This window comes from Pezoporus occidentalis, unplaced genomic scaffold, assembly GCF_034315485.1.
Source record: "Pezoporus occidentalis ecotype Australia unplaced genomic scaffold, CSIRO_AGI_Poc_V1 ctg39, whole genome shotgun sequence".
In the NCBI taxonomy this organism is placed as follows: domain Eukaryota; kingdom Metazoa; phylum Chordata; class Aves; order Psittaciformes; family Psittacidae; genus Pezoporus; species Pezoporus occidentalis.
The window spans coordinates 878,109-890,541 of NW_026915713.1; the positions used below are offsets into that span (position 1 = coordinate 878,109).

At 38.6% G+C, this 12,433-nt stretch overlaps 1 protein-coding gene across 12 annotated transcripts in view; it reads left to right on the top strand.

The window, feature by feature from the left end:
- The window catches only part of PTPRK (protein tyrosine phosphatase receptor type K), a 396,766-nt gene extending 394,310 nt beyond the window's left edge, over window positions 1-2,456 (top strand). For all 12 annotated transcript variants that reach the window (XM_062632339.1, XM_062632343.1, XM_062632342.1 and 9 more), the window contains one exon: window positions 1,192-2,456. In XM_062632339.1, coding sequence (XP_062488323.1) covers window positions 1,192-1,245 — 54 coding nt within the window. In that variant the 3' untranslated portion in view covers window positions 1,246-2,456. The remainder of the gene's footprint in view (window positions 1-1,191) is intronic.
- The last annotated feature ends 9,977 nt before the right edge of the window (window positions 2,457-12,433 follow it).

The window sequence follows — 12,433 nt, forward strand, 5'->3', positions numbered from 1 at the left end:
AGCAGTGACATTGGTCTAGGTATTGCCGGATTTGCCGCAAATGCCTTGCAGTGTGCTGTACCATAGACGTCTGAGACACAACATAGTGGATTGCTGCCTGAATGTGAGTTCACTGCTGTGAGGAAAACAGGTCAGATCAATGGAAAATTACTTGTGTCACTGTAAAGGGAGGCCAGGGTAGATTGTGTGTGTTTCTTATAAATGGTCTGTAAACTTATATTTCGTTTCAAAATAGTCCTGAATTGCACTGTAGCTTTAGTCTGCAGTTACTGAATTTCCATAGTTACGTGTTTCTGTTGTGTGGGTTTTTACCCAGTACTCTTGAAGAGCGGCAGCTGTTGAGTTGTTAGTTAGAAAACAAACCAGGAAAGCCAATATATAACACTATCATGTGCCCTACATTCAGCAACATGATCAGATAACAAAAACGAGCAGAACAATAAAGCCTTTAAGATATCCTCACCACTTCCTGCAAATGCATCGTGCTAGCTTCCTTTGCAAGCAAAAATAAATCACAAAAGCAGATTTGCTTTGTTAGGTCACAAGGACAATAGAGATTTTATTAATTTCCCTTGGTTTTAATTCTTCAGGCCCTCTCTTCTTGCCTTCCTCCTCCCCCTCCCCCAGTGTCAGCTCTGAACAGCAGCTTTGTTAAGGAGAAATACTAACCACAATGAAATTCTGAGCTTTAACTTCTCTTTTGAACATGTAGCTGACATCGTCATGACTGTATGAACAGGGTGTGGGTCCCAAACAGCTCTGCATCACAGCTCAGTATTCCCCAGCCGTTTGCTGGCTGTGTAAGCAGCAGGCACTAGTTAACTGCTCAGTATCAGCTAACTTAGGTATAACTGATATGTCAGAGTCAAGGTGCTTTTACTGCAAGAATGCTCTGACTGACAGGAGAACTTTTCATGTTTGATAAACTAGTTCAGAAGCTTTAAAAATCAGAGAAGCAAATCACTGCATTTCATGGTCAGGTTTTTTCCAGCTCGTTGGTTAGGGTGAGAATTTAAGTTGGAGCTGGTAATATACTTCACTTGTGTAGCAGGGGAAAAAAAAACCAGCACGCATGTCAGGCTTCAAGTTAAAATTGCATAGTAGTTAGCAAAGACTATTGTTTGTAGATATTCCTGCTAAAACTTTAGAATTTTAATTTCTTTTTTTTTTTTGTTCTCTTTCCACTTAAAGGAGCAGTATCGCTTCTGCTACGATGTTGCACTGGAGTACCTGGAATCGTCATAGTCAGAATGGATGTGACAAAGTTCACCAAATACATGAATCTCATTAAGCTGTTTTGACAACAGTTCTTGATCCTGTGAAGAAAGATTTGGGGGCAAGGGGGGAGGGATTTTAAATTTTAAATGCAAAGTATTTTTCTTATGAAGTTGTGTATCTTAATAAAAGAACTCAATCTGTTTCTATGCTTGTATACAGTATCAACATTTAGTGCCACATAAATACTATTTAATGAAAACCAGAGTCAGAAGAGATTTGCCCAAATTAGGACTTTCAGTGTTTGTATATGCAGCCGTCTCTCAATTACAGTAGAGCGAACATCTGTTGCATGTATCAATATTTCCTATATAGTATTAATTTTTCTTTTTTTTTTCTTTTGATACAATGTTAAAGTACAATAAGTGCAAATTGATAGTAAGGTTCATTCTTTATACGTTTCAAGTGTTGCATATATATTATATATAGTAAAAAAAAAACTGGCTTATTTTGTTTTAATGTGCAATGATGGCTGGATCACATAAAGATCTTTATAAAGAAACTTAAACATAAGCCAAAGACTCAAGTGTAAATATGTCTATATGGAGAAAGCACATGTATTTATTGTTTACTTGCATTCCTTTTTTGATGGCTGGAAAAAGAAGAATCATTTTTCTTGAAGAAAGCTTTTTTTGCTGAAATCAAGTGTAAACAATTTTTGTAGTTTATTTTTTGTATGTTTTAGTGTAAGTAGAAGACATACTTTTTATGCATAGACAAAGAAATATTGGTATAGTGGTTTTGTTGTGTACATGCTTGTGATCCGAATCCATGTAAACAACTCGGTTATAGAAGGTCTTTAATTACAGGACCAAAATCAAAACATTTTCCTGAAAATGTATAGTTTTTCACAGTTGCATTAGTGAAGTACTGATCAGAAAACTACGTAAGGAAGGGCACACATCAAAATGGACTCGCCTGTGACTTGCACAATATTGGAGGAAATTTTTAAGCACCATTAGAACTGTAAATGAACCAATTGTTTAAAAAAAAATTGAAGCAGAGGTCAACAGGAGAACTGCAAGACAGATAGATGGCTCTACATATGCCCTTCAGGGTAAGAAAGTATTTGTTCAGCAAATTGTAAAATTCAGCAATGTTTAATTTGATGTTTACAAATGTGTAAGCTTTGCTTCCAAGAAAGCAAAATTTGAATAAACCAATGCCAGATTCTGATTATAGTTGTCGTATACAAAAATATGACTGTGCTTTCACCTAGCTTGTATCCATTTGTTCACAAGGTTTCCTATATTTTACCAGCTAAGATCATTCCAGTCTCTTGTTGTCTTTTTTAGAACTGACAGTAAAATAATATGGTGCTTTGAAATATTCTGTAAAGTTAGAGTGAATTAAACTTTTATTTAAAGATTATTTTATTTCCTATTTTGATACCCTCTCACTTACTGTCTTTGTTAAGGAATCATTCTTGTCTTGGAGGACCGATATATCTGGATAAGGAAAACCTCAAAAGGAAATATTATTTTTCACCCCAGTGTTTCAGAGAGTATTTGAGATGACTCTGTGTCATCTCTATGCCCTAAGGTTCTTCCTTTATTTCAGACACACTACAAATGGCAACAAAATGTTTAGAGAAATTTGGATTTCTTTTCAGTGCTTCCATCTGTATTGCATAGCTCCACCTCTTCCAGATATATAAAAAAAAGTCTTTTGTCGCCCATTGTTAGTTCCTACATATGAATAGCAAGGTAAACAGATCAAGTTTGAAGACATTCACTGGGTCAGTACTGCAACATTCTCAGCTTTCTCTGTGAAGCCATGGCATTCAGCTGCTTTCTTTAGCAGCATAAAACGAAGACTGTACCAATTCAAGCCATAAATACAGAGAGAGCAAATGGGCATCAAGTCAGAATGCAAAGAAGAGGCACGAAAAACTTCATTCTTGGAGGAGCGTGAGATGATTCAAATTTGAAATGAATGAAATTGAAACTGGTCTAATGTCACATCAAGAAAGGAACCAAAGAAGTGTACAAGGTCCCCAGAACATGGTCACTCTGTGTCAGAAGGTATTCGTTGTTCTCAAACTGAGATGACTCCAGTGTCCTAGTGTCCATACTTGCTAGCAGGAGTTCTGAGTGTCACTTTGATGGCTTTGGTTCATTTTCTATAGAACAGTAGTCAAAGAGGTAGTTTAGGGATGTGCTCAGACTATGAATTTTCTCTAAATAACCAGATCCTAGGATCCAGCACTGAAGGACCATGTCAGGCAATGAGTACCTAAAATCCTTGGAAGTGTGTAAAGTAGTGTCGTGTAGATTTAAGTTTGCAAAAACAAGAGCTAATAAACCTCAGCAGCCTGTATTGGAGAGAGGCTTTGCTCTTTGGTTTGTATGTTTTAGCACTCTGAATCTGCCATAGTGACCTAGCTCCAGCAGAAAGAGGTGTGAAGAGAGCCAGATCAGACACCAGGTGGTTGACAAGATCCTGGAATTTACATTTCCTGTTTCCTGGGTAAATGCTGCCATCAGGAAGCAACAGTTTTGAGGGAGGCTTTGCCTTCCTGGAAACTAGTCACAGGCATGAGTTTGAAGCTTGAAACTTAACATCCTCAGTATGTGCAAGCAGATACTGGGATTTATTTCATTCAAGAAGTCACTCTGATAAGAGGATTATGTATTTTATGGTACATTCTTGCCTTGCCCAAAATACTACATTAAAAGGCACAATATTCCTTAGAGAAATATGAAAACAAAAGCTACTGCAGGAGCATGCTCTTTCAAAAGGGATAACAACTCCAAAATCAAAGGTCTAAAGCAGCAAAGTGAGGCAGCAATGGTAGTAGGTAAGTGCTATGCCATTGAGCCTCCAAAGTTAATTGATATGTTAAAGGACAAGGAAGGGGCAGCCTGAGAAAAAATGTTGCAGGATCATTGCATGGCCAGGCCACCTGGGCTGACAAATGACTGTATAAAGGGCCTCTTTTAAGCTTCATTCTGCTTCTGTGTCAGAAGAAACCCTGAGATCGTGAAATAAATGTAAAAGCTGCTTTTGTCGTGCACTGCTCTGTACTGAAAAGTAACTCATTTTCTGCTGTACTTTCCTCTGGGGTGTTGAGGTCTGAATTGAGTTTAAGTGATCCTAATCTCACAAAAGAACCTTTGTGGCGGTTTATTGCTAGTGTTCTTCTTTTGTTAAGCAATCAAAGGTCTTGTAACCTCTGCAGATCCAAAATAGTCAAGGGTATCTGTGAATATTTACATAAGTCTTTACCTTCTGGGGTTGAATAATCTGCTAGAAACAGATTGTGTGTACTGAGGATGAGACTCAGAATATTCAGAGGCTTAGTCCCATAAATTTCCCTTCAACTTTATGCAGCAGAACCTTGCCTTTATTAATTTTTTAACTAGAGGCTTTGAGCAAAATTTGAGATGCTGACAATATAGAAGTGTTTCTAAATTATTTTAAGCTTGATGGGTGCTTTCTCTTTAAGACTGAGTAAAACAACGATACAAGATTGTGGTTGACAGGCATAAACATTATTTTGTCCCACACTTCTCAGAAATTAATTCTTTCCCTGCTGTTTGGTTTAGAGTCCTAATTTATGCAGAAATTGACATGTATGATGGCAGGCACAATAGGATGCTTGCTTAATAATGTTTATTAACTGTGTCTTGGCCAACAAAGAACAGATGTTTTTGGGCCTTGTTGAAATACAACAGCTTGATTTCAATAATCTTGTGTAACCTGTTCTAGCTTCCATCTGGATCAGAATATAGTCCTGACTTCACAAATTATATCAAGATAAATTTGCAATCCCCATATGCTCAAAGATACTTCAGATCTCCACTAATTAAACAGAAAAATGAAGCCTGCGTTTAAGAAGAAAAGGGAAAAAAACCCAAACAAATTGCAATAAACCTTTTCTGGACATGGAACCAAAACATGATCTTTCTGCAAGCTTTGGAATACCCTAGAGCTTTTTGGTAACGAGCACAAAAATGGCATCTGGCAAAACACAGTACCTCAAGATTGTGATAATTGTATGTCTTTTCCTGCCAGGTGCAAACCAGAGTGAGTGAGTGGAAAATTTTGTCTTTCTTCTGTGTGTCTAATCTTTTGTAGAATAGCAACAGAACCAATACAATGTTTTGCCAAGTCCTGATATTTTTAAGAAAGCTACTGTCTTTTTTGCACTTCAATAGCAAGCATGAAACCAGAGACTACAGTATCTTTAGAGTGTCTCTCCTGAGGCAACCAGAGTGGGTTGATTTTTGTGGCAGCCATAGAGCTGAACTATGTTAAGTTTCAGAAAAGTTTTGAAAGACATTCGTTTTTCTTAATTCCAGAAGGCGAAATCCCAGTTCATTTGCAGTCAAGGACATTAAGTCTCACTGCTTATGCTTTGTTAGTCTTTCTGATCCACTTGCTGTATCCATGAGCGGGCACAGTAAATAGCCCATCTGGACCCACACTCTGAACTATCTTCTCCACAGAACCTGGTGCTATAGCCTTTTTTCCTGTTTTCAGGATAAAGTTGTCATGGAACTTGCTGATAATACAGATTAGCAACACAAAATTGCCTGTATTTATCGTAAATGCTTGAAGCTACCTGCTGAAGGGGTATATGCCTTCATTTTGAGTTAGGTAGAAAGCACAGGCTTAGGAAGTTCTGGCACTGCTGCAACCTTTTCTGTTGCACAAAACAGTATTGGTTGAAGCAGTTTAAACTGTATAAATAGGTTGCTGCTTAGTTTCATCTTCTGAAATGATAAGGTTTCCAGCTTACCTTGCATTAAGAAATACATCAGTGTCTGAGCAGTAGTTCTCACAGGTCAGACAACTTCAAGAATGAGAATAAAAATGGAGCATAAAAGCACTAAGCATAGTATAGGTTCTTCTAATATTTCTCCTCCAGTGAGATGAGCTGGTTCAGCTAGTGTGACAGTGAGCTGTAATTACAGCTGTGAGAAAATAGCTGTGTGGTTTTGTCTGTGGCAAAGGCTTTTAAAAGTTTCTTGTAAAAAGCAGGGAAGAAGTGCAGGCTTTGTTTCTACTTCAGTGTGCCTTCTTTTCAGGAACTTGTTTACTTCAGGTAAGACCCTTACCTAACATATACCCTTTCTGACATGACAGTCCTTTAAGCAGTCACAGCCTGCAGCAGTCTCTGTCCTTAAATACAAGTAAGTTGTTGGTATGCGGATTAAAGGTAGCAGGTACTGGTATGAGGGAGCCTATAGTGCATTCAGGGGGTAGCTACAATGGGCAGAGGTTCAGGAATAGGCCTTTTTTCTTTTGCACATGGGAATTCATTAACTTTCTGCAGGAGAAAAAGAATAAAATAATCAGTGAACTGGGTAGGACCAAAATGAGATGGGAATCTTGTTCTCTAGTTATTTGGGCAACAACACAGAAAGCACCAGTTTTGGATGTAAGAATAGGCAGGATGGAGAGTATAAAGATCTAGATGAGATGGGAACTTCCTAAAAAGTGGTTATGAAATATGTGGAAGGAAATAAAAATCCTGAATTCCCAGTCAGTGGAAAAAATTATTTCAAATATTGAGTCTATGTCATGCTAGTAGTCAAGCAAGATTGAACAGGTAGTTTAGGCCACTGAAGATCAAAGACACTGAGCAAGGGACAGTATCATGGAAAGAAATAGGCAGTTTATATGAGCAGCTCGTTCAATAAAGGACAGATCTGAGTAGGCATCATGAAAGATTTAAAAGATAATAATTCCCCAAAACCAGGCTTAGCACACGCAAGAAACTTGAGAATCAATTTACACACCTCATTTTATGACCTATGAACTCCACCTGATTTTTGGACTCAGGCAGTTAGCTGCCTTGAAGCCCACAAGGTGAAGGTTTTGTGATAACATATTTGTCATTGCTGATCAAGAAAAGGAGGACAACAACTCTGTTGGACATTATTGTTCACATCATCCTTATCCTAGTTTTGAGGACAAGCAACAAATGAGAATAAATTAAATATGACAGTAAATTATAATTTGTGACTTCACAGGCATGATCTCAGCCCCTGCTCCACTAGAACCAAATGCTACACAGCAGGCTTCTTTCTGATGCTTGTTTTTTAACATAATTGTGGTTTGGGTTTGGTTTTGCTTTCTTAGAAGAAGGAAATTTATACTGTGAGAAGCAACATTAGAGACTGGGGGAGGTGAGAGGAGAAGCATTTTGGAAGAGCACTCTGAGAGGCAGCTGCTTGACTATGGCCTCAGGGAGGCCACTGTAAATGAAGATTTCCAAGACTGAGAAGAGTTCTGAGTGTCTTGAAAGCATAAGCCAACTAGATAAACAGCTTCAGAGCCATATATCATTTAGCATTTGGGAGAAATTGCAAAACTTGGGTAGGGCAGGGGCACATGCCTTGCAAGTTGTTTTCTGTTTACAGTCCAGCATGACAAAATAAAAATTGAATTGGTAGATGGCCCTGGGAAAAACAGAGAATATCATGACAATTACTTTGATGGTATAGATATGTGAGCCTGCATTTTCCACATCTTCACTTTTACAACTTTAAGTAACACACACACTTAGTCATGCAAAGACTTATCACAGTATCACAATATCCTGATCTTGCTCATTACTTTAGGTTTGGTGATGAGGTGTCTATTCCGGACTTGGCACAGGACACAAACTTTTAACAAAGAAAGATAGTCATCTCTTTTCAAGGTAGTGTGCTTTTCAGACTAGACTCTGTGAACTTACCTGGTTGGTTTTCCTTTTCTTCCAGTGGTCTTTGTACTGGAATCCAAGGGAATGGACATTGTATATTGCCCTTTTCAAAATGTAGTTTAGGTTACTCAGTTTTGCTGGTTTGGTTTTATTTTTTTAATTCTTGGTTTTGCTGATTTTTTTTTTTTTTAACTCCTCCTACATCTTAGCACAGGCTGAAGCTAAGCAGGCATGGGACATGGTATTATTTCCAAAACACATTTCAACTTTTCAGCAGAAAATTCAAGGAGTAGTTTCAAATTTACACTAAACAGCTGAACCAACACAATCCCACCCTCTGATCTCACCTAGGCTAGGATCAGCTGCACCTCTAAAAGCAAACTTCTTGTTGTTCACCAAAGTATGCTGAGTTATGTTAAGCAGTATGGCAATGACTTAGTAACAAAGTGAAACACCTGCAGCCACTTTATTGTTCCTTCCAGTGCTTCTCTCACATGGGGAGGAAGTGAAAAAGCCTGCTCCCTTCCAATTCTTTAAGGGTCTGTGGGCTTTTTAAAGCAATGTGAAACAGTACAGGAAGAAGTTTGGTTAGTGATGTGTTTAGGTGTGTTTGAGTTGAAAAAGATCAACCCAACAATGTATGGGAGGGGTTGGTTAACTCAATAGGAGATCCTGGGTGTTAAGGGAAGGGAAATAGGGATATCTGGGCATATGTACTTCAGTTTGCATGGTGTAACTGACTTGGTCGTGCCAGTTCCTGAAATGTGCTACTGTGAAGTGATTTTGGAATGAGGCTTAAATATTAATTAGTGAAGGGGGTGTGGAAGAAAAAATTTTCACACACCCAGCTTCTAGTAACATTCCCATGCCTGCTGTCCACATGGAAGTGGAGAGGTGTTGTCTCTTTGCCAAGGTGCTGGGTTAAAACACATGGCCTGGAGACAGAATTCAGAAATACAGTGTTTTGGTGTCGTGGCTTAAATCCAGCTGGCAACCCAGAACCACACAGCTGCTCACTCACTCTCCTCCCTTTCCTCCCCCCACTCCCAGAGGAATGGGGAGGAGAATCGAAAGAATTCAACTCCCACGGGATGAGATAAGAACAGTCCAGTAACTAAGGTGTAACACAAATCACTGCTGATACCACCAATAATAATAATGATAAGGGAAATAACAAGGGAAGAGAATACAACCACTCACCACCTGCTGACCCATACCCAGCCCCACCCGAGCAGTGATCTAGCCCTTCCGGGTAACTGCCCCCAGTTTTATGTAGTGGGCATGACGTGCTGTGGTATGGAATACCCCTTTGGTTATTTTGGGTCAGGTGCCCTGTTTCCGCTTCCTCCTGGCTTCCCCTCCTCCCTGGCAGAGCATGAAACTCAGAAAAGTCTGTGATCAGAGTAAACATTACTGAGCAACTGGGCAACAACTAAAAACATCAGTGTTACCAGTGCTCTTCCCAGGCTGAAAGTCAAAATCACAGCACTGCACCAGCTACTAAGGAGAAAAATGACTGCTACTGCTGAACCCAGGACATTTGGGAAATCTGTAACAGCCCAAAATAAGGTGAGGCACTTAAAATCTCAAATTACAAGCATCTCTTGAGCTGATTACTCTTTTTTGCTACTGTCCAAGCAAGGAGAGAGGCCAAACCCAGGGAGCAGCATTGTGATGAGTGCCTATCATTGGATAGACTTGGACGAGCAAGGGGCTCTGGTTATCTGCTAGTTTCAGGAAACCAGACAGCATTCTCAGCTGTGTGTTAAAACAGGAATCAGCTAATTTTCTCCAGCACTCTTCTTCAGTCTCTGGGCAGTTTTTTGCTGTAATTCTGCTTGCTTTGATTTTGTTTTATTCTCTCTTCTATGAGAAGTTTGAGTGTGTGGACTGGATGAGGCTTTTTTCACCCCTTTTTTCCCCTTCTCTCATATAATGTAGTAAATCTTCCTTGGCAAGTTTGTCTTCAGCCATACTGTGTTGGTGGATTTTGTAGGTGAGTAGAGTGCAGCAAAATATGTTGTTTGTAAAATGGACTTCAGCATAATTGATGGCTTCGCAGATTTCAGATTTCATCCTTTAGCCATGGCAAGTCTGTTTGAATTAATTTGTTGACATAATCCTAGAAGAGCACTTATAAATACATTTCTCAGATAAATGTGAATGGAGCTGTAGACTTCCATTTTTCAAAATGTATCTATCTATTCATGCTGGCTGCTTATTAGATAGACATTGCAATGTGCTCATCACCAGAAGGTCCAGGATGCTGTAGTGCCCCACAGGCTCTCAGCACCCCGTGGTTTAGTGTCTCTAGCAGTATGACAAGGAGAAGGAAGAATAAGGGTCCAACTGCCACGCTTCACCCATGAGAACATGTGCTAGGAACACACTGAAGGAGATGCCCAAGGGTCACAAATGCTCTTGGATGTCAAATAAATATAGATGCAACAAACTGAAAACAAGATGAAAGGCTGGCAGAAGGACTTAAACTCCAAAGCGAGAGCCCCAGGATGTTTCCTTACAGACTGTTTGAAATCTTAGATAATTTAAATAAAGTCTGTGGAGAAGGACAAGGTGAAAGGACTGGATCACAACATATGTTCCATATTGCAAGGCTGCCTACAAGAAGAAATGGATGTAGGGTGTGCTGCTCAGTAAACTACCTCTACATGAGAAATAATGAGGTTTACTTAGCTTTGGAAAAAACAGACAAAATAAGGAAGAAAACACATAATGTATATTCTGGATTGAGTATTTTAATAGGAAAGAGATAAAATGCACACTATAAAAGTTAGATTAAATGCAACCTATGGGTTCTTCATGAAAAATTGGGTTTTCCAGTCTTTTTATAGGTTGCTCTGAAGAAGACCACTGGGACCCTTTCGTGAAACAAAATAATTTTATGGCCAGTAAGTAAAAAAAATACAAAGCCTATATGATACAAACATGGAATAGAGCACTAATTGTATCTGTGCCTGTGCTGAAATGCAGGTGAGTTCTTGCCTTCAACCAGGCCTGGTGTCCTGAGCATCCTTAGAGGTGACAAGTCATAAGGGCAGACTGAGAACTCCCTGGGTATCCTCTTCTCCCACAGGGTGAAACTGTGACAGGTGCCAGCCCAGCTCTGGCTGCCTCTTCTAATAAAATGACCCTTTAGCCTTTCTTTCTTTCAGATCTTACTTTTCCCACAGCTTTGTCAGCCTTTTCCACATCCCTTCATCTCCTGTGCATTAAAAAAAAAAAACAAACAGAAAACCCACAACCAAAACAACAAAATCCAACCAATAAAAACAAACAAACAAACAAAAAAAAACACAACCTCCAAGAAAAGCGGTCCACCAATTACTGAAACCTTTATACTGCTTCTTTAGAAAGAGCAAGAGACACCTGGAACCTGGATAGATGCAGATCACTTAGGCAGCAAATAAATACATCTAAACTTTCTTACAGTAAAATAATAATGATAACTAAAATGCCTTGCAGCAGGGTAATAGCAATACCTTGAAAAAGGTAGGAAATTAGAATCAATTTAACTGATATGTTGGCAAGTGTTAACTGCATTTTATATGGAGCCTTTATTCTTTGATGAAACCCAATTTTCCTGAAGAAATAATTTGCTTTTAGATTCTACTTCATACACAGCGTGGAAGTAATTGCAATTAAGTTTGTTCACCAACTTTCTGAAGCTGTTTCCAAAATCAGGCCAATTAAATTGTGTGCTTAATAGACTGTCCTTTTAGAGAGGTTCCCATTAATAGTTTCTATTTGGTCCCTTGTTTGTTGGGTTTTTGTATGTAATTTTACATGACAGCTGATATTTCAGTTCCAATAAAAACAGGCAAACAGATTCAGTGCCACTGCTTTATTATTAATTTGAAATTCAGACAACAAGTCTGTCCCTTAGGAAAAATATTAAGTATGACAAAAAATTCAAGGTAACCATTATTAAAATAAATGTATTGTTGATTTCTTTTCCCAGCTGTTTATACTAAACTCTGGGTTCTAATGTTCACATTAAAAGTGGTTATTAGCACTTGCTCTTCTGGTAATGTAGACATTAGGGAGGTAAGGAGTGTGAAATGTCTGTTTTCATTCTAGTTCTGTTAAAGCTTTTTGCTGTCAGGGAAAGTCAAACTGTTTTGCTTCCCTTCAACAGAAAATTGTCTGTTGATAGGTGAAACTTCAGCAATAATTAATGAAAGATGTTTAATTCCATTGGGGGAATCAATCTTTCACAAATACATTTAAATGCATTCAGTGTCCTTTTCTTTGAACAGCAGCAGGGTGCAGAAAATTATTTTGGATTCCTTTAACAGCATCTAGAAACCTAAATCGCCTATTTAAAAATAAATTACAGTACACCCTGCTTAGGAAACCACAAAGGGAAGGGGTGATATTTAAAATTGATTCAAAAAATTTATCTGACATGTCTCCAGCTGTCAAAAATGCATTGATACGCCAAGCATATTGCAAAATGCTTTCTGTAATTTGAAGATATCTCAA